The sequence below is a fragment of the Nuphar pumila genome, chromosome 1 (assembly GCF_984573655.1).
Source record: "Nuphar pumila chromosome 1, dmNupPumi1.hap1.1, whole genome shotgun sequence".
In the NCBI taxonomy this organism is placed as follows: domain Eukaryota; kingdom Viridiplantae; phylum Streptophyta; class Magnoliopsida; order Nymphaeales; family Nymphaeaceae; genus Nuphar; species Nuphar pumila.
Window position 1 is genome coordinate 25,487,198 of NC_143249.1, and position 22,997 is coordinate 25,510,194.

Sequence of the window (22,997 nt, forward strand, 5' to 3'; positions counted from 1 at the left end):
TATTACAGAAGGAAAAGTGATATTTTGGTAACAGTAACATGCTGATGAAGCTGTGAAAATTTCAAAATATCATGATTGTGTTGGTAAAAGGATGCTTCATGATTTTAGCTTGATACATGTGATGAACACTTCTGCATGGTATAATTAAGCAAAAAATACATTCCACCATGTTTTTTAGAAGTGTTTTAGATGGTTTAAGACATAAACTGTTTTAGGAGCTTCTCTCTCTCTTTATATATATATATACTGGTTGATAAAGTGTTGTTTTGAACTTTTCTATTATGCTGTAACATGGGGAACCTGGATTGGGTCTGGATTTGGTCCTGTTGCAGGGTTGTGTGAATGGTATCTAGAGTCTGGACCAGGCTGGTCCCTTGGATCCAACCCTCGTTTCCCCTGAATGATGGTTCGAAGTACAGGAATATATTAGTATAACCAGTTCCTGTCTGTTTTATGTTTCATTAGAGAGTACTTGTTTGAACCTTTGCCTAAAGGATGGTGATAGAGAACTGGAGGAACACCATCACTGCATAAGATTCCTAGGCCTCTCATGACCATCCAATGACAATGCCTTTTCTACTTCCCATTTATTTGCTCATTGTCTAGCCTACCTGTGGCTCCCCTTGCACAAGCACGGCACAACCATCAGATTAGAATCCCAGTCGAAAGTGTGATCAGATTCCTCATCCTAACACCCACCACACTACTCAATCACAAGAAATGGCGTCTTGTCTGGCACTGGTGGCTATTCACATCCTGGTGGTACTTATGGCTAGAAAGCAACAACCTATTTTTTGAAGGGAAACAATCTTGGCTGTTACCGATCCAGACAGATTCAATGGGAATCAGAAACATTGAAATGGCCCCAACTCAGGTCATCATTGGATTGAGCCTTGCGTTTATACACATGCTCTTTCTGCTTACCCCTCTCCTTCTCCTTGTATTCTTTCTCATTCCTGTGATCAGTCATTAACCCATCTAATGAAATTTCAATCTTTCTAAAAAAAATGACTGCTTTTTCTGTGCATTGACTAATCTGCTTTTAGGGTATGACAAAATTTTGCTTGGGCTCCTGGTGCTGCTGTTTGTCCCAAAGATGGCAAGGGCACCAGATGCTGGTCTCTATGTTGAATAGTGGTGGGCATAGGGTTGGGTAACTGAAGGGTTTTCATGGCACGATGGCATGAGTGAGAGTCAGCCGGATCACATTGAGACCTGATCCAGTTCCGATAGTAAACCAAGCTGGTCTCTGATTTGGTTATGCCGGGCCAACTCAAGTTCGCTGGGTTTATAAAGTCCTTTCCTACCCAACCTTGGAGCCATAAGTCCTGAATCCAGCAAACCCGCAGGCCAGACTAATATTGAGCACAAACATAGGTTTTGAGTCTGGGCCGAATCATGGCCTACCTCGCTCAGACCCAGTATGCTTGTTAAATTAGAAAACATACCAACAAAATATGTAAATCTAACATTTTGATGATTCAATATGAAAAAGCCAATCTGTAGTACAATTTACCCAACCCGCCAACCCGTTTACCCAACCCGACCTGTTTATTAAACGGGTTAACCGTGTCGTGTTGGGTTACCCGTTTAATAAATGGGTCGGGTTCGTGTTTGCCACAGCCGACCCATTTAATAAACAGGTTGGGTTCGTGTTGAGGTATGCTGACCCGCCGACCTGACATGCCAACCTGACCCGATTGCCACCCCTAGTTTACATTAACTCATGAGTTGAAACTCTCATTTTTACCCTTGAAAATGTTGCAATTTGTTATCTTTCCACTCAATTGAAATTGCTTTTTAACCCTTAAAATCAAAAAATTTTCTTGCTTTGATTTAATTTCTCACAATTGCTATCTGTTACCCTATTTATTAGAGATGAAAACCGGAGAGAGTTTCAACCCTGGTTCAAGCTGAATTCAACTCACATTACCTGATCCGGATAGTGTACATTAGAATCTAGGTCAGATCCAGGTTACAATCAGATAAGCATGAGTGGACGGTTCTGGGTCATAATGGTTTCAAACCGAAGTTGTCTATCTTTTCTCTTGAAAATCAGTTCGTTTCATACATTTTTCAGGATCCAGTAATACAGGGTCCCATTTTTTAATTGGATCCTGAGCTTTGTTATACAATTCAAATTGGTTTAAGATATCAAACCTAACCCACATTTCAAAAGTTGGAACTAGTATTGGGTCTATTCTGACGTGACCCATATCCAGCCTATTTTCAACTCTATTCATTATGAGGGGTGTGAATGGGTCGGGTTTAACCCGGACCCGACCCATACCAAACCCTATAGGGTCAGGGTTTGGTGATAAATAAGAAGACTCGATTAGAATCCGGGCTGGATCCGAAGGGTCCGATTAATATATGGAGCCGGGCTTGAGTTTCAATTAAGATCCTTAATTTTTCAATGTAAAAATAATAATAAAGTATCATTTTGCCGGGTATGGTTCCGGTCTAGTTCATGTAATCCTTATAGGATCCGGGTATGGTTTCTCTTATGGTGGGTCTGATTAGATGCAAGTCCGGAACCGTACCATCATCTCAAGTCAGATTTGGATCTGGTTCTGCCTCGGTCCAAACCAAACCCCACCAATTGGCACCCCTTGGTGTAACTAGGTTCGGTCAGGTAGACCCGTACCTTAATCAGGTCGAAAAGCTACACAGAAACCTACCCAGTACGAGTTGGGTTTGGGCTCATTTTTGCTATGATTTTCATATATTTAATGGACGGAGTTTTAATTATATCCATTTTCACATCACCCTTAAAATTAGAACCATACAAACCTAAATTGATATGAATCAGGTTTTGGGGTTTGGCATCAGATGTGCTAAATGGTTTAGATTTCATGTCAATTAGATCTTATCCATATTTTCAGATCCAGATATTGCATATCCAAAACCATATTGGATTGAGAAAAAATATAGTTGGGCTTGGTTGAATCTTGTATAAAAGATGAGACGATCTAATTTAACCCATTTTACATTTTCCACGTAGAAATATGTAGATTTTGATGGATCATATTTCAGATCACACAGTTTCACAATCGTCATCATGATATAAAACACGAAATACATCAATAAATACAACAGTGTAAAGAACATGATTAACAGACGACCGAAACAGTAACAGGGAGCAAGCATGGCATTTTCGGCATCAGACCAAAATCCAGACGTAAGCATATAAACAAACACATGCATAGAACATAAAGAAAACAACATGCACATGTTTAGAATATGCAGCAGGCTAAGGCGTACGAAAGTACTCCCCTTAGAGAAGATTCGCCCCCAGGACGAACCGAACGGTGCACTCCGATGGATCGTCCTTCGAAAACAGCCACTTCGAAAGATCGAGATCCGTTACGGAATCCGAGGAGTCGTGACCCGTTATCCATTCTCATTACCCGTTACCGAATCCAAAGAAACTTTGGGTAAAAAGATACTTGTCTTGATTGGATATGGCCCCAAAGGGCCAATTACCCGACCCGACCCGGCTCGGCACGGCGGGCGGGCGCGCGCGCGCGCGTGTGTGGTGGTCATCCCACTCCCTTGTTCTCAGGAACAAGTGTATGAGTTCACTAATTGCTTATAAAGCTCTCAGAAAACTCATGCAAAAGCAATATGGGACTATTCCACCTTATCAAGACCTCTATCTTAAACACCTCATTCCTTCTTTGAATTTCTCTCCATCCTTTCTTACACCTAACAGATTTTACATATTTTCAATGGATCCGATACAAGATTGACTTATGTGATGACTAGATCCTAGACGTTTGAATATGGAGAACCAGATTTGTAATAGGTTTTAGTTTTCAAAATCAGGTCTGCTACTTTATCGAGCTTGACCCAACTTGTGCCCAACCTAGAGAGAGAGAGAGAGAGCAATGTTGAATCGGCCTGTATAGGCTGATTCTTATCGTATAGGCAGAAAATCGATACTATACTAACTTGAATCGGTTATTTTTTAATAAATGTAAAAATGAAATTTTTAATACTATTTTAATAATTTCTTAATATTTTAACACGTGTCACGTTCTGATTGATATGACAGTTTTGTAATTATTTTTTAATCGATTCAGAACAAAATCGGTATTGGCCCATTCACCTGAATCTTTGGCCAAACGATTCAGGGCGATACCGATACTGACAAGTGATAACATTGAGAGAGAGAGAGAGAGGGTGGTCTTGCTAATGATAGCAGGTCAAGTTTCTAATAACTAGGCTCTTTAATTTGGGAAATGAGTACAGGTGGAATAGTAATGGATAATTATTAGAAGTTATGGAGGTAAGTAGCCTGGTGTCATTTGCTTAACCGATGCAAAAACTTTAGTGGAAAGTAACTTTTGGTGTGCATATAAATTAAACCAAAAAGTTTTGGTGTTTATTTGAAAAGTGTTCTTTAATTTTAAAATGTTTTCAAAAGTTTTGGTGTTTATTTGAAAAGTGTTCTTTAATTTTAAAATGTTTTCAAAGTTTTTGAAATTTGTGTTAAAAGCTTCCCTTGTGACCACATTGCCAACAAAGTGCATAAATATATAAAATTTAATTTCTTTATTTAACTATGTGAGTTTTTTTTGTTGGTTCATATGGCCGACCCCAATTGTTTTGGGATGAAGGCTTAGTTGTTGTTGTATATAACTATGTGAGTTTTTTTTTTTATTTATACAAAAAAACCATCCAGGAACCGAGACCCAGCCCTATTGGCTCTGCCTGTGGTACTTACGGTTGCTGTCTTGGTAGTGTAAAACTCTATGGGCTTAACCCTTGCCCCCAGGGAGTCACCATGCCTTGGCTTGCTCAGGGGTGATGCCCATGAGATTTGAACCTTGACCACCCACCTAGCAGCCTAGGTCCAATCTCACTACATCAAACCCCTTTGGAGCATGTGAGCCGAGCTTAATCACACTTAACGAGCTTATCTGAGCTGGACTGCATGTTCAAACTTGGCCCGTTTACGTGCACCAAGCTTGAACCCTTGTTCAAGTTATTCAAGCTCGGCTCATTTATTTTTTCCAAGTAGTTCAAGCGGAGCTTAAACGGGTCAAGCCCGAGCTAGCTCGGCTGCATTCCTATTGGTGCCTACTCTGCTATTTTCTTTCTCTTTCAACTCAATGCACAAAGAGGTTTCCTCAAGGTTGTTAAATGCGATGAGGCGAAGCGAGGCATTGAGCCTGCGCTTTGCCTCTGAGGCATACGCCTCTCACAACTGGTATGGAAGTGAAGCGGTGGGAGGGGAGGCAGGGAGCGGCGGAGGAGCAGTTGGCCAGCACATGGCGGTGGATCCACCGGCACGTGGCGGTGGATCCACCGGCACGTGGCGGTGGATCCACCGGCACTTGGGGTTAGCACAGCCGACGAATCAGGCGGAGGAGGAAGACTTGGGGATGAAGGAGGGGATTCCGGAGGTTGATGAGGGGCAATTTGCGCATCACAGCAACGCCTCAGTACCTTGAGCGTGCGCCTCGCCTCTGAGGCGTACGCTTCAGATATTGTACGCCTCTCACAACACTGGGTTTCCTTTTAATGTACAAATCATGTACAAAGGAGGAGATCACTTTATCTAATGGGTTTACTTTCAGGGGTTCCTTGGACGTAGGGTTGGACATTGGGCCCATCTCGTCCAGCCCAATCCGTGGCCTGTTACGGCCTGACTGGCCCGACCCAGATCCAAGTGTGCTGAAAGTCCAACCCCACTCTTTTTGGGGTTTGGTCCTGGCCCGGGTCTTTTCAAGCTGACCTCCAAGTGGAACGGGTTGAGCCCTTTAAACCTGACTCTTATTCCCGGTCGGATTGGACTGGATGCCATTGAGCTGACATTTTAGCCTTACCTGGACCTGGCTGTTTTACTAGTTAGGCAAGACACTAATCGGATCCAATATCCAACCCTACTTGGATGAAGTCCATCTAAGTGACAAACAGAGTCCATCCACCGTGTTTTTTTTGTGCAAAAGCTCTCAGCCATCCATTCACAATGCTCTAAAATCTGGTATGGGGTTTAAGCAATCCAAACAGAGACTCAGATCTGGCCCTTCCTACGCGAGGTCCATTTGGTCCCAGAGCTGGTAGTTTGGTACCAACACCTCAAAGCCATACCTGCGCATGAATCCAACAAGATCCGATTTGAACTTTCGACAACCCTAATTGTGATCCATATTGGATGATAGGCATTCAGTGCCATGAAAGCATGGTTGGAAGATAACCTGCCGACCATGTCTAGAAAGTTAGAAGCAAGGCTGATAAATAGCTGGATCTGGATCTGATTTAGTAATCAGCTCACCAACTAGGCCCACTTTTGGTTGGATATGGATCCTTAAATTTCAACCCAATGGTTGGGTATGGATCATTAAGAAGGTATCCAGATCTGGATTGGGTGCCGTTTAGTTAGACATGGGCGGTCTATGTTAATTTTAAATATAAAAGAATATAATGAATTGTTAGATATAGACTAGATTTAGAAGTATATCCATTTTAAACTTTAAAAGTTAGATAAACATACATGCTTCTTATTGGTCTTAATAAATTGCCTTCTTGTTGCATGACATACATTAGGGTGACAACAGTTCATTCTCTCTTTCTTTAATACATTTTCCCCTCATTTCTTGATATCACTGATTTTGGTCTCCTTTTAATGTACCAATCATGTGGGCTAGCAGGAGACAGAGAAGCTTGCAGATTGTGCCATGGGGTTTGGATCAAAAGCAGTTGGTGGTAGGGATGGGAAACTCTATGGAATAACGGATCCGGGCGACGATGATGCGGCAGACCCAAGACCCGGCACTCTTCGTTTTGCAGCCATCCAAGATGAGCCTCTATGGATCATCTTTGAAAGGGACATAGTCATCAATCTCACTCAAGAACTCATAATTAACAGCTTCAAGACAATAGACGGTAGATGCTTCGACGTCCACATAGCTTATGGGGCACGCATTACCATACAGTATGTCTCTAACATCATCATCATCCATGGGATACACATCCATGATTGCAAGAGTACTGGTAATGCCATGGTGAGGAGCAACCCCCACCATGTTGGGTGGAGAACCATGGCAGATGGGGATGGCATATCCATCTTTGGAGGGAGCCATATCATTGCTCTCTCTCTACATGTGCAATGATAGACTCATTGGTGCTGTCATCGGCTATACTGCCATCACTATTTCCAACAATCATTTCAGTCCTGTGCCACATGAGTTTTTCAGGGTTTTTTGTTTTATTTTTAAATTCTAACCTTACATATGTGATATATGTCCTTGATTTTATAGAGATCAGCTCTTGAAGTGTTTGATTCCAACACATGGGTGGGTTTTTATAACTTTCAACAAATCAACGGTCCAAAATCTTTGTAAAATTTTTAGGCTCCAAAAATCATTTTTTTTCATCAAAAACACATGATCCAATTGTGGATTCCTCATAAATTGACCATGCCCAACACATTTATGGGGTCAAAATTGCAAAAACAAAATATTGGAAGAGCATAAAAACCCATTTAGCATGTTTTATTTAACATATTTTATTTAATACATACCAATTTCTCTCTCTCTCTCTCTCTCTCTCTCTCTCTCTCTCTCTCTCTCTCTCTCTCTCTCTCTCTCTCTCTATATATATATATATATATATATATATATATATATATATATATATATATATATATATAAACTTTACAAAGATCATGTTCATCAATGGGTAGGGAGTGTCATCCTCAACTCTCATAGGTTATGCTCTCGTTTCTAACTTGGATCTGAATTTAGATTTGCATCCATGATAGATATGCTCATGAGAACATCCCATAGAATTTAGGGTTGTCCATGGATCGAGTTTGTATGAGGTTCCTAACTTGAAGCGAACATGAATTCACATGTATGATCATATAAAATGCCAACTCGGATTGCAATACTTGCAAAATTTTCACAATTATTAGATAATTAAAATATAATTTTTATGTCTTAATTATGAGATTTATATATTCATCTTAGAGTTTAATATGAATGTCAATTCAAATTTGAATTTCAAGTTAATTTGAATATTGGAATTGAATTTGAATTTGTAGTTAATTACATGTGAATTTGCTTTTAGGATTTGATTTAATTAAATATGAATTTGAATATGGGATTTAAATTTGGATATAATTTAGAATTTAACTTGGATTTGGATTCAATGTGGATTTACCTAAATGAATTTGGATCTAAACTAGATTTGGATCCAATATAGAAATCAATTGAGATTTTAATTAAGTAAATTAAATAAAATGGAAATATGAAAGTGAATTGGAATTAATAAAACAAGTAGGATCCCAAGAGGGGGACGTCCGCTGTGTGGGTCCATCCTACTTGGTTATTTAATAATTTTTCTAGAAACTTCTACATAAAATCTAAAACTTTCCTAAAGGCTAATCAAGGCATGGACTTAGATATTTCAAAATTTTCTTAAGTAAAATAATAAGCCAAGTAGCCTGGGATTTTTTAAGAAAAATTCAAATAGGGAATTTAAGATTTGAGAATGAGATTTAAAACTTATTAATTAGGATTTAAAATATTCTCAAAACCTCTATAAGAGGGGACTCCTTTCACACACCCCTTATTCTCTTCCTATTTTCTCTCTATTCTTTCCCTTTCTCTTCTTCTTCCTCTCTCACATTTTGAGGGAAGACTCCATTGAGGAGGAGGTGTTGGTGCATCTTTTGCAAGTGGAGCTTGAGGAAGATTCAATTTCTTAAAGATCCAATGTATTAGGTGTTCTGATCCAACTATTAAAGTAAGGTACAATGACTTATGTACGTGAACAATACCAGAGTGCAAGAACATGCCATGGATGAATCCATTGGTGTAGATCAGTACCTAGGTTAGTTTAGGAGTTTAGGGTTATGTTAGTTTTGAGTTTCATAATATTAAACGATTCCATATACTTAGATGTTTTTTTTTAAGTCTTGATGTTTTAGAGAGGCTTCTTTGTGAAAAATGTTGAGGGTGTATTGGTGCTTCATACTAGAATTTAGATTTTATTTGTTGTAGCATGTTTAACATTTGTAATAATGGTTTTGAAATCTTTTAATTGGTATACCTAGGTCTTGAAATTTGTCGAAAGGTTTTGGATGTGTTCTTGCAAGTCGTGATGCTTTTAAAAATCATTTATGTGAAAAACATGAAAAAAGATGATGATCATGCTAAAAGCTAGACTTTCTTTATATAAGCATGTTTATTATTGATGTTAGAAGGTTTTAAATCATATATGCATCATGCTTAGATCTCTAATATTGTGTGTAAGTGTTTTATATTGTTCTTTACAACTTGAAGTGAAGATGTATATGATTGATTAAAAGGCTACACACGATCATGCATTTTTTCTCTAACCAGTCTTAAAGAATAGCATAGAACTCCTAAACTACAAACCCTTTGTCTATAAAAGTTTTTGGGAATCTTCTATACACTTAGAAGAAGTTTGAAAAAGAAAATTGGACCTAGGGACAACATAGTTTGAGAGAAGTGTTCTTTGTAAAACAAGACAGAAAATTTGCTTGGGTTTTTGGGATGCTTAGACACATTATGTTATAGAACTTGTATCTCAAAAAATATTTGTAAAATGGGGAGAAGATTTTTATATATGTTAGTCCTCGTATGGTAGAATATAAGATAATTTTTTTGGAATTTAATTCATTACTAGCAAGTAATAAAAAATCACACAAGTGTGATAAAAATCTGGGTTTTGCAGTAATAGGTTCTATCCTGTTATAAAAGTAGTGTTTGATCCTAGATTTTTAATTAATTAGTAGTAATGAATTTGAATACAAGGTTATTTATGTTTGAAAGCTAAGACATGTGAGAAACTACAATATAAATATGAGATTTTATTTATGTCTTTAGAATTAACGAAGGTTGATGCTTTGATGAACAAATCGATCCAAATTCTGGATCTGTTATATACTGCATGAAAAACAGATTTTGGTTTTTGATTTTTATTTCATGATTTTTAACGAATTTAAAGATGAGATTTTTAATATTTTAAAACTAACACATTTGAGTATCTTGCATAAAAATTTAGAAGCTAGATTCATATTATATGCACATTGGTAATTGTTGTAACAACAGAGAAAATTCTACATAGTCAGTCTCATGTTAGGGAGCTGGCCGGTTTATATGTATGAGATGTTACATATTATATGATATTGAATTATATGCCTTGACATCTCACCATTCATATATGAAGCTATATAATGTGATATGATGAGATGTGTATTCATGCAACATGATGGTATGCTTGTGTAATAATATTTTATACATGATATTAAGGTTATATGGATTAATGAGTTGTAATGGTAATGTATGACATACCATTGTACCTACATGGCTTATAATGAATGATTGATATATCATGAATTAATGACATGGTGATATGGGTATGCACGATATTATGATATGCTTATGCATGATAACTTGATATATAACATGATAATGTTTGAAATCACGCATGTTTGTGCCTATTAGAGGCTAATAACCTTATGAATAGTTAAGTGAATTGATGCATGATTGTGCTTAAATTAGAGGTAAATAACCTTGTAAATGATTAATTAAATTGATACAAACTTGTGCTCAAATTGGAGGCTGATAACCTTGAAAATGGTTAATTATATGTATGCATGTATGACAATAGAATTAATGGAATAAAGATTGTCATGCATATTAATTCTATTGTAGATTACAATGAGAGAATAAATGATATTTTTGGCTCCATGAGAAGGTTGTTTAAAGTAAAAAAAGTTGCTTTTCCCCATTATGAAGATATGAAAAATGGCTACCACTATAATCGCAAGTTTATCCTTCACCTAGGACTGATGACAATTACAATGCTAGATTAATAAGCCACAAATTAATTCAACCTATCCCTAAGTCATTGCCCTTGATCCAGGATTAATCTGTGTTAGTATGCAAAAATATTGAATATTAAAATAATTGTGGATTATACATATAGTTTAAACATTGCATGTGTTATTATAAGTAAAAAAACTTAAATAAAAGAAGTTAAAGTTACCCATGCATGAAAGAAATGTTCTGCTCATGCATCAAATACATGTTTATATACAAATATAATATTTGCACCTTAGTTGATTTATAACATGCTACTTGTATTTGATACTATATTTATATTGAGATAACTACTTGTCCATTGCATGTATGTGAATTGGTTCTATGTTTCTATGTATATCTATTTTTATACATGTACAATGAGTTACTGTGCTTTCCTACTGAGACTCTACGAGTCTAACCCAAATTATGAAACATGTAGGTACAAATTAAAAAGTTGAGGTGATGACGAAATGTTGTGGCAGTGTTAAGAGCCAAATATTTCATTATCGGAATTGTGTTTTGGGATTATGCTAAAACAAGTTATAATTTATTAAAACCTGGTCTATATAGTGTAAGTTGATTATTGGTTTAAGGATTGAATTAATTTAATTTGATAAATTTTACGATAAGTCGATTCAATCTTAATTATGTTAATTAAATAACTTGTAACTCGCCTAATATTTTAATCAAATGCAATCAATGTTCTGTTGTTTATTAAAGAATTTAGTTACGTAATACAACCAAATGGGTTTTGCCTTTTGTGGTTTTGAACTGAATCTGATATTAGGAAGCTAATTAAAACACACTCGTGCTTGCACTTAGGTGGATTGTCTAGTGCTTGATATGGTTAGAGCATAGCCATTGGTAAGCTTATTGCAACATTAAGTATTTAGAATCGAAGATTTAAAAAAAAAATCTCTTTTCATGTTAAAATTTTGAAGCATTACATGAATACTATTTGGGTTGGCCTGACCTTGACCCAATCGAGGAATATGTGGGTTGGGTTTTGGTTATGATTTTTATCAGATATTCAACCCAATATTCCCGCCTCATCTGCATGTTTTATATACAACTTCGTAGCTCCTACCAAACAATCGGAGCCCTCCGCTGCTAAGTTTGTAGGTTATGTTGCTTGGCCAAAATGATTCTTATGCAAGTGATAAAGATACGAAAGTCACCGTAGCTTTCAACCGGTTTGGATTGTTCCATTGTTTGCACTTTCCTGTTTAGGTACATGTTGGTCAAGCTTTTATTTGTGGTTCTCCAGATGTAGGGGTGGAAGATGTATGCAGTTGGAGGAAGTGCAGCTCCCACCATCATCAACGAAGGAAATAGATACGTAGCTTCAGATGACATATCATAAACAGGGAGAGCAAATCAGGTGATCTGTCAAATCATTTTAAGAAAGTGATTTAACATCTTCACCGTTCATTGCTTCGTCGAACAAAGAGCTCATGGTCTTTGTGTACATTGTGGCGGTGAACCCTCAAATGAAAACACATCTCTCTCTCTCTCTCTCTCTCTCTCTATATATATATATATATATATATATATATATACACACACACAAAGTGAGGCGATGTTAGAATGAGCTTTTTTTTTCATGAAACTAACCATATAAATGTGTTTTAGATGGTTTGGTTAGTGAGAAGCAACTCTTGGTTCATCCCATTATAACAAGTAGGGATGATTATATGAGCCTTTTTTGGGCTCATAAAAAAACAAGTTTATTGTCAAAAAACACAATCTAAGAGCTGATTCCAAGCATTTAGACAGTGATGAACACATCTATGAGGTTCGATCGAGTTAGTTTCGTGAAAAACTGTGTAAAGGAAACTAGTTCATATGAACTTTCAAGTGCACTGACATTTTCAAGAAGCTTTTTTTCCTCTAGTTTTTAATCTTACCACACTCGTAATTTGCATGCATGGTTCTAAAGGAGCTGACTCTTTGATCATCCTATTATGATGCATAAGCAGGTTGCATTAATTAAGGCCTGAAAATCAATGGTTCAATTTTTTTTCAAGTATAAAGGATTCAAAAAATCAATTTTTTCATCAGAAATAACAATCCAAGTGTTGATGTCGAACACAACTACAATTTTAAAAAGACTAAGGATTTTGGCCCCTCAACTCACTTTGATTTGGAATCAGAGTGGGCAACCCGTTATGTGATTTAGAGTCAGAATGATTAGAAAATCACGGTTGCCTAAATTAGGCTTCTTTTAGAATCACGCATTCAGAGACCTGAGAGAGTGATTCTAAAAGAAGCAAACCAACATGCCTTAAAATACAATATTTTGTCCACATGAAATTGGTTCACGTGAATCCGTTACCATATTTACATACGCATGGCATGCATGAAGTGGGCGTTGTGATGTACAACTGAAGCTCAGTTTGAAGTTGTAATCTTTAAGATTCTTGCTTTGCAGCTTGCACCTTGGGGAATCAAGTACATCAAGAAGGAATCACTTTGGAAAAAAAGTAGATCAGGAAGAAATGAAGCTCAAATGCATACATCTAGAGTACAAAACAGAAAAAAAGGCAGAAGTTCTCCCTAATACAGTTTGTGTCCTGATCAGGCCATTTTAAGGCAACAAAAAATCGAATTTCTTTGGACTGAAAGATTAACGGAAAGGTGGTTAGAAGATTTACCCGAGAAAAGACTATTGTTTTGCCGATATTGGAATTGTAATCCCTAGAAGATACTCACAAGTCTAAAGCAACTGACTTCCTAGTAGGCGAGGACAGTGTTTGAGGGGTTCTAACCAATGTTGTCAGTATCGGTATTGGCCCAGTATCATTTGGTCAACGATTCAATTGTATCAGCCGATACTCAAGTGAATCGTTATTTAGGGGTGAATCATACAGTATAATATATGTATTGCCCGATACACACGAATATTGATAGCATTGGTTTTAACTGCTTGAGAGCAAGTATATGAAAAACCTGGGAGGTATTGTGGCTCTGAAACATGATTAATCATTGACAAACTTCTTTTCTTTTTTCACATGCTAGTACATGCACCTTCTTTTCTTTCTTCTTATTCGGAGTGAACCCGAGGTCGAAGCGATGCAATGTTAGAGAGATAGTTAAGACTTTGAGCATGCTTATTCACCAAGTGCATTCCTCTTCACAACTCCTGTGCTTTCAGTTATTTTCTGTAAACCCAAAAAATGAATTCTTTGTATTCTCTATGAATGAACTTTGTGTCTATTGAATCATTTTATAAACCTGAAAGGGGTTGGATTAGACATGCCTTTTGGTGAAATCCCTTCAACCTCAAGAGTTACAACTCTTGATGTTAAAATTCTGTAACTGATATTTTTTAGTTTTATTAATTATTTTTAATGTTGATGTGTTTTTATGTTTAAATAATCAACTGCTACAGTTTTAACAGTTATAGCCCTTGGAGAGACATTTAAGAGAGTAACCATTGGGGTGGCCCAACATCTCTCTTATGGCCACATCTCCCTACCACTAGCAACTATGCCCAACTTTGAGTTTGTGGCAGGGGATGCTCTTTGTGGGTTTTGAACTTGTGACATCCTTGCAATTTGGTGACATTTACATGTCACCTCTAGCAAATGAGGGGAACTCTTGTTAGCTCATGGTGGTACATGCTAGATAACAACAAAATGTTAGATAACAACTGCATAGACGTGTTTAAGATGCTTTTAATCAACATTAGTATACTGTAAGATACAAATTTTAGGAAGGTAGATTATAAACATGCCATAATTAATAAAGATAAGCATGGTTTTAAAAATGAGACATCATGGAAGACATGAAAATCCTAATGATCAGCCCAAGGTTGAGAAACTAAAATTAATACGCGCAAGTGCCTTCAATTCCAAGTCAGTGCTTGGAATATTTGGTTTTGAAAGATATTTTCTTCTAATTACGTGCACCCAAGTGATACACTTTGGTAAGACGGGTGATATATTCTGCTTTTTTATTTTGTTGATTACAAAAGTGTGCTTAAAATTTTACTTTTGGGTTGGCAGTTTTTTTTTTAAGGCTAGTCGGGATTAGGCAGACCCCCACCCGTTATTATTCAATGTGTTAGGTGTAAGAAGGGAGGGAAGAGATAATTCAAATATGAAACGTGGGTTGGTTTCCTTCTGTTTGGAAAGAGTTGGTTTTGATGACGTGAAATAGTCCCATATTGATCGTGTTTGAGTTTGTTGTGGGATTTATAACCCACATGTAAACTCTTAGACTTGTTCCTGAGAACAAGAGGTTGGGATGACTACCACACACAGACATGCGCGCGCGCGCCCACCGTGCCGTGCCGAGCTGGGCCGGGCTCGGGTTCGGGTAATTGGCCCTTTAGGGCCATATCCAATAAAGACAAAAGTACCTTTTTGCCCAAAGTTTTTGTGGATATTTGGATTCTTTAACGGGTTATGAGAAATGATAACAGGTCACAACTCCTCGTAATCCATGCCCGTTATGGCTCTTCAGATTCCTTTAATGGATCTCAACTCTTCGATTTTCGTTAACAGGTCACGTTGCCTCGGATTTCGTAATAGGCTCCTACGTTTCATAACCGTTCGTGGGTTATAAAAGTGTGGTTAGGGCTGGGGTTACTGACATCCGAGACGCACTGGTTTCTGAAGAGAGGCTCTGCGAGTTTCTCTTTAGCTGTTGCTCTCTCTCTCTCTCCTGAGTTATCTTAAAAGGGTTTTTTCTGCAACTTCGGTTCGTGGAAGTTGTTTTCGAAGGACGATCCATGAGAGTGCACCGGTCTGATCGTCAAGGCTATTGTATCCTGGGGGAAGGACGCCGGACCCTGTTTGTACTGTATGTGGGGGCAAATCTTCTCTAAGAGGAGTACTTTCGTACACCTTAGCCTTTTACATAATCTAAACATGTCTTTGTTGTTTCTATTATGTTCCTTGCATCTGTTTGTCTATTTGCTTGTGTATGAATTTTGGTGTTATGCGGAACTCAACATGCTTGCTCCCTGTGTCTGTTTGGATCTGTTGAAAATCATGATTTGTATTCTGCTGCATATTATGATTTATATCATGTTTTATATCATGATAATGATTGTGAAATTGCGTGATGCAAAAATCGATCCAACATAATATACCACTGGGTTTTGAACCTGCAACATCCCACCACAAGGAGACATACACTGACAGCTCCTACTAACCACACAGACCCCGTTGGTTGGATTGACAATTTCTTTTCTTCTTCCATTTAGTGTCGTTGTCTTGCAAAGTGGATCCTCATTTGCATAAACTATACAATGAAATCAGTCTGGGCATATCCATGTCGTAAGAATTGAATCAAATGTCTTGAATTCAAATCAGACCTTTTTTTTTATTTAGGCTATGTTTGGGAGCCTTGCAATAGGATGGAAACGAGGTTTCAGTGTTGCCAAAATATTGTTTTGACAATGTGATGTTGAAAGATAAAGTTACCAAAAAAACATCCTCTTAAAAATGGTGTTGAAATTTAGGATGCAAACGGGTTGGGGTGGCAATAGGGTCAGGTCAGTGGGTTGGCGGTCGTGTTGGCAGGTTGGTGGGTCAGCATACCTCAACACGAACCCAACCCGTTTATTAAACGGGTCAGTTGTGGCAAACATGAACCCGACCCATTTATTAAATGGGTAACCTGACACGACACGGTTAACCCGTTTAATAAATGGGTCGGGTCGGGTAAACAAGTTGGCAGGCTAGCGGGCGGGTTGGCGAGTCGGGTTCAGGGTTTTACATTGAAAAGTTTACGGGTTGGTGGGCAGGTTGGCGGGTTGGGTTCGGGTAAACGGGTTGACCCACCAGCCTAATCCATTTATTAAACGGGTTGGCATACCCCTAACACAAACCTGACCCATTTAATAAACGGGTTAGGCATGTTGACCCATTTACGACACAAACCCGTTTAAGCCAAACCTGAACCTGGCTAAGAAGCGGGTTGGCAGGTCGTGTCAGAAATTGCCACCCCTACAAACCGATGAGGCTTCAGATTCCAAAATACATTAGAGAGTTGGGTCGGTTTGAATCCAAAACAACCAAAATTTGCAAAATCCATTTTCTGAAACCCACCCCTTTGCAACCCTAGTTGAAATGTGGTGTTGAGACTGCCAACACCATTCCCAATGCATTGTTTTAGCAACCCCAACTGCTTCCAAACAGCAAAAGAGTACATGTGAAACCACAACACAACCTTCCATTCAAGGCTCTCAAGATGAAGGGGCCCATTCAGACCTATAAATTTGGCATATTGAGCTTGAATCGGATCGAAGTCAGCCTATATGTGTACATTAAAAAAGAAAATCTGTGTTTTTTTTATATTTGTTTTAAAATTGATATTAAAAGACATTCATTTTTTTAAAATCGATTTGGACCGTTCAGTATTTGGTTTCTCACATATTAAAAAAAAAATAAAAATAAAAATTTAATGGCAAAGGGTAAAAATATCCGAGCATCAAACAAGCAAAATGGAATTGTCAAAACTATGTAAAATTGAAAGAGGGATATTTTCACGAAAATTGTATAACAAAAAAAAAGCCAATTAATCAAATGCCCCTCTTACGCCAGTCGGACCTACTTGGGTGTCAACGGGTCGTGTTTGACTCAGACTCGACTCTATATAGCATCAGAGTTTGGTGATAAAAAAAGAGGTCATGCTAAAATTCACGTTGACGTAAAGGATTCGAGTCGTATATGGAGCCAGGTGTGATTCGTTGAAATTGCATATCAGACCGATCCGCTATTTTTTAATGTAAAAAAGACAAAATTATTATTTTATCGATTATGGATCGAGTCTGATACAGGTAGTGGGTCCGGTCAGACCCGAGTCCGGAATCTCATACGGTCCGAACCCCGTTGATACCCCTACAACAAGTAGGGCTCATACGGTCATTTCCTCAGTTTCGCGAAATTTCTGGCGGGCACCCGACGGGGCTTTCACTTGTCTTGTGCTTCTTCGCGTTGTAACACGCTTTTCCGGTAACGAGGCCGGCATCCTTTGCGGCTGATTCAGGGATCTCTCTCTCTCACCGGCGAGTGAGTTTTAGGGTTTCGGTCGCATAATGTACTCTTTCTTGTTTCCTTTTCCTTTTCCGTGAAGATCGTTGATCGATACGAGTTTTTGAGGAATTCAGGATTTCGTTCTCTTCCTCTTTTTTCACAAAATTGGAATTTCTGTGAATTATCAATCAGCATCGTTCTTTTTTTATCTAAAACGACGATTATGTTCTGCATCTCGAAGGTTCGTCTGCCTTCCGTAATGGCTGAGATAATCGCTGGCGAGGAGACGGAGGGAGTTTCTATCAGAGGGGTGGGCGATTGTTCACAGGAAAATGGAGGATCTCCGAAGAGTCATGAAATGGTTAATCGGAAGGAGAAGAGGAAAACGGAGAAGAAGATGAAAAGGAAGCAGATGCGGAGGGAGCTGGCGGCGAAAGAGCGGGAGGAGGAGGACGAGGAGGCGAGGTTGAACGATCCTGAAGAGCAGTTGAGGATGAGACTGAAAGAGCGGGAAGAAGGCGAGGTTGCCGAGAGGGAGAGGAGGCTGTTCGAGGAAAGGGAGGCGATGTGGCTGGAAGCTGCAAGAAAGGCCAAGGAGGAGGCAGAGCGGAAGCTTCTGGAGGAGTCACAGAGAGAGCAAGTTAGTGTATCGATTCTTTTTCTGCTAATTTTCTTATAATAAAAGCGGCAAAATTGTTTGCTATGTATATAATTTGCTTTTCGTTTTCTGCCTAATTGGCTTGTCTCTGCTGGTAATCTTGATTTTGTGGATATATAGGGTTCAGTGGTTTGTAGTCTAAGGGTTTTAGAGCTAAGAAAAACTTATTTTTGTTCAATCATGGATGAATTACATAATTTTGGTATAGGACTTTATATAACTGCGCAACAGGGACCATGCATACTTAAAAAAGAGTGAAACATATGATTTGAAGTACAAATCACAAACATATTAAGAATTTTTGAAGTTGATGAGTTCGTTAACTGAATAAATAAGTGCGTGTGCATATTCACGAGTGACAGGGTTGCACTAAATGGTTGTCATGCTATTTTTACTTTTTCGATCCGGTTAGATTTGTCCGGAGTTGGTAAAATGACTATCAGAAAGAGACGGAATAAGATGTGTGTCAATGTCATTGATCAAAGGCATGCTGACGGCTCTGTCTTTAAAACCGTAGCTTCCTTGCTGGGATTTTTTTCCCATAAAATACTTGGTTCTTGTTTTCATATGAATCATCAATTAAAGAAGTCTACGGCCTTCCCAGTAAAACAAACATATATGGATTTCAATCTCTCATGCATCTCTGTATGTTGGACGCCTTCTGTTCTTTTTATTGTCCAGATGATGCACATGTTTTGCCCTTCTGGAGATCTGATAAATGAACTGAACTGCTTGTTACTCAGCGTTGTTTTGCACATTGCCAGACTGTTTGTGTCCTGGAAAACTGGCTGGTTGAGCCATAAATAAGCTAGTTTTAGAACTCACTATATTTAGTGAGGCAGACCGTGAATATGGGCTGCTCGGCTTGGTTTGTTTTGGAGAGTCCTGTTCAGAGCATGTATATTGCATAATGTCATGTGTCCATGTTTTGATGTTTGACACATCAGACTTGATTTCCTCACTATAGCTGACAATTCATACTGTGTTATCCCCGGATAAGTAAATGGGGAAGTTCAAATGAATTATTCTAGTAAAAATGTTCAAGAAAACTTAAAAGGTAGTGAGTGCTACTTGCTATTTAAGAGTGACTTGAAAATACCCAAAAAAGAGACTACCGGGAAAAAAAGGAGCTAAGGGGCTGACCTGCATAATTAAGCATACAACTTTTCTCTCTTGCTGAATACTTTATATTTTGTCCACATCCGTCTCTGATAAATTCTCATCCTCTCTTTTACTTTCTCTGTCTTCTGATCCGTTAAAAAATTTATCAGGTGGAATGTAAGAATGAGCTGAATGAAGATGATTCTTGGGAATATATTGAAGAAGGGCCAGCAGAGATCATCTGGCAAGGAAATGAGATAATTGTGAAGAAAAGAAAGATAAGGGTCCCCAAAAGAAACTTAGACCAGAAGGAGGATGATGAGGTGAGTTTTTATAATGATTGTGATACGTTGAAGATTTGATAAAAAAAAGGTCTTTCTTGCCCTGCATTTCGTTCTCTATGTGCTTTACAAAGCTTAATTGCAAATTGCAGATTGACAACAGGCCAACTTCAAATCCTCTTCTCCCACAATCTGCAGCTTTTGATGACCACATGAAGGCAACTTCTATTTCCACACAAACATTATTTGAAAGTGTTGCTCAGCAAGTTCCCAATTTTGGTACTGAGCAAGTATGTGTTTTATGATCCTTTGTTCTATGTTTCTTATTTTGTTCAACCCGTTATGATTTCAGGGTTATTTGTTGTCAAATGTTTATTCCAGAAGAACATATGTTGCAACTTACATCTATACATGGAATGTTTGTCAACTACAAGACAGATCTTGGTTGTAGGAGATATTGTGCATCTAATATATTGCCGGTATCCCTTAGACCAGGGTTTGTTTTCATGTTGTTTAGCACATTTTCCTTCAGGTTTTCCTAATCAGGGTTTAAAAAGGAAAGTTTAATTGGTACAAAAGAATCTAGTTTTCTCATTGTTTTGACTCTGGTACACCAGTGGGCATAAATGTGTGTATGCATGCAAAGTTTAATGTTCGTTTGGAACGTTCAGTTTCCAGTGCCCTCTGGTACATCATTTTGCATAAATGTGTTCCTTCCCGCAAAACTTATTGTCTGTTTGGAACATTTATGCTGCTCAATGGGTTTCTAAATGCCAGCAAGATTTAAGTATTCAAGGTTATTCCATTTGCATCTGCTCCCAATGTTCCAGTGAAATCAGGTGTTCCTAATTTGTTGAGATATGTTTATTCAGGTGTCAGGCAGAAGTATTTCATGGGATTGGTAAAATTAGTGTCTGGACATTTAAAAATGCAGCCACATCTTGGGGCCAATTCCTGAGATGGTTTGGTTCAGAAACTGGTGTCCTCCAACTCAATTCAATTCAACTCCCAAAGCCTATCTTAGCTGGTTCAACATTTCCATCTTCAATCCCAAGGGGTTTAAAGCGATACTTTTTTCTCAATGAAGGAGCACACTCTAGTTCCTTATCCCCACTATAGTTTCACTTCTATACCTTAGCTGCAGCTTGTTTCTTAGTGTGCAAATTTTTTTTTTTTTGGGTTTTGCTTGTTCATAACCTATCATTTGATGTTTTTTGGGTTGTTCAAATGGCTATTTTTATTTATCTGTCTTTGGCATGATTTGCAGTATATCCTTAACCTTATATTATTTCCAATTGTTCTCTTTCAAAGGATAAAGCTCATTGCCCGTTCCACATTAAAACTGGGGCTTGCCGATTTGGTTCCCGATGCAACATAGTTCATTTTTATCCGGATAAATCTTGCACCTTGCTGATCAAGAATATGTACAATGGTCCAGGCCTCACTTGGGAACAAGATGAAGGTCTTGAGGTCTGTAAAGTCATGCTTTTATCTTCCTGATGTTGTATCCTGATAATATTTCACATCCAATCATCTTCATGTTATAACATGTTGACACATTAATGCTGCACTTTTGGTTTGCTTGTTGTACTTTTAAAACTGTATGAAAAAAGTTTGGTTGTCTATAAATTTCATGTTTACAATCCTTTTCTTGTTTTTTGTGTTCCCCTTCTCTATTATTGTTTTTTGACTTGATTTGTACCAGAAATTCTTCTCAAAGCTCCTCGCATGGGAATCCAAGGTATTGTGCCTTGGTTGAGGCTGAATATCAAAAGTATTTGGCACATCTGTATCCTGATTGAGAATCTTATCAGTTCTTTAGTGGTGCATGTAGTGTTTACACAAATTTCATAATTAATTTACATTTCTCATGTCTTGGTTTCTGTGGAGATTTGGAAATCTTCATATATTTCAGTTGGATAAAATGCTGTGTGGTTTTCTATAGGAGGTCTATCATTCTCATTAATTCATGATATCTTTATTTGAGGTTTGTCTTTATTGACCATGTTATGTGGGCTTCCCATGCATTCGTTTTGGTTTTTTTTTTGGTATCATTTGTTGGTATGTTCTTTGCATTTTATCTTTGTTGTGGCATTCTCTTGGATTGTTTTCATTTCCCTATTGGTATCAGCTCCTTAACTGTTAGTAGGTATTGGACTATTTCACTAATACTCTGCCATTTGGAGGTGTCCTGGTGGTCCCACTATCACTTCAATAGTTCTAAACTCCTCTGTTCAGTCTCCGAGTCTCCTATGGTATGAATTGAAGAACTCCATACTGTCTTATCACATCTAATACCTTAATGTAATGATGGGCATTGCAAGTAAAACTTTGGATCAGCCATGAGCCCATGATTTGTAGAGGTTTATGCCATGAGCAATAACCATGATGCAGAATGTCACTGTAGTCTATTTCATAAAGTAACTCTTTTACTGTTTTGGCTGTTTGAAATCATCTTTGCTTTATTATTTTTCGTTGGAACTTGGAAGGCATCTTGCTAGTATTAGAAATGTTGGTACTATTACTTGTGTGATGCTTAAAGAACTTCTGTTATAAACAGCGAAAACAAAGCGATCTTATTAGTTGGTGGATTTTCTGGTTTTATAGTTTGTTTTTTCGGCCTTTGAGTATGCATCTTATGGTTGGATAAGGTGCTGGTTTAAGTGCATCTATGTAAGCTGCTTGGCTGTTTATCATTTCATCAGATTACTAGGTCATATTCGTAAGATTCTTTTGGTGCCAGTGGGAAAGTTTTGATTGATATGTTCCATGTTGATTCAACAGGTACAAGCTTCTCTAAATTATAATTTCCGTATATATATATATATATATATTATAAAACTAATCCAGATATACATGAAGAAACTGTTGCTCACACCCCTTGAATTTCTGAGTCCAGGGATTCAATAAGAGGTGTATGCATCATCATGTGCCGGACTGTATACTGGTCTTCCTAGATATTCTCCGTGAGTCAGGGTGTTTGAACACCTAGTGATAGTCTCTGCCTATGCAAGACTCCTATGGTGCACCCAAGGGTGTGCTCTGCTAGTCCTAGCCTTGAGCCCCTTGGCTTGGCACAAGTGCTCGACTTTTGACTTGTGCATTTTGTTTCAATTTGAATGTATTT

The 22,997-nt window shown here is 37.9% G+C and overlaps 1 protein-coding gene across 3 annotated transcripts; it reads left to right on the forward strand.

The window, feature by feature from the left end:
- Positions 1-6,808: 6,808 nt before the first annotated feature.
- LOC149848423 (zinc finger CCCH domain-containing protein 16-like) lies at positions 6,809-22,430 on the forward strand. 3 transcript variants are annotated; one of them, XM_089995328.1, is made up of 7 exons: positions 6,809-6,943; positions 18,072-18,470; positions 19,760-19,912; positions 20,023-20,160; positions 21,182-21,340; positions 21,576-21,659; positions 22,020-22,430. In XM_089995328.1, the coding sequence occupies exons 1-6, from the start codon at positions 6,899-6,901 to the stop codon at positions 21,627-21,629; spliced, it is 948 nt and encodes a 315-aa protein (XP_089851454.1). In that variant the 5' UTR covers positions 6,809-6,898; the 3' UTR covers positions 21,630-21,659; positions 22,020-22,430. The 3 variants fall into 3 exon arrangements, with proteins under 3 accessions (XP_089851454.1, XP_089851462.1, XP_089851469.1); XM_089995336.1 differs by lacking the exon at positions 6,809-6,943 and adding an exon at positions 17,755-17,894 and having other exon boundaries at positions 22,020-22,429; XM_089995343.1 differs by lacking the exon at positions 6,809-6,943 and adding an exon at positions 17,849-17,866 and having other exon boundaries at positions 22,020-22,429.
- Positions 22,431-22,997: the final 567 nt, after the last annotated feature.

What these genes read in the sequence shown, in the direction of transcription:
- LOC149848423 (XM_089995328.1), top strand. Translation starts at nt 6,899, where the DNA reads ATGCTTCGACGTCCACATAGCTTATGGGGCACGCATTACCATACA. An exon ending in CCAATTTTGGTACTGAGCAA is followed by an intron (nt 20,161 to 21,181) that starts GTATGTGTTTTA and finishes TCTCTTTCAAAG; the next exon opens with GATAAAGCTCATTGCCCGTT. An exon ending in AACAAGATGAAGGTCTTGAG is followed by an intron (nt 21,341 to 21,575) that starts GTCTGTAAAGTC and finishes GATTTGTACCAG; the next exon opens with AAATTCTTCTCAAAGCTCCT.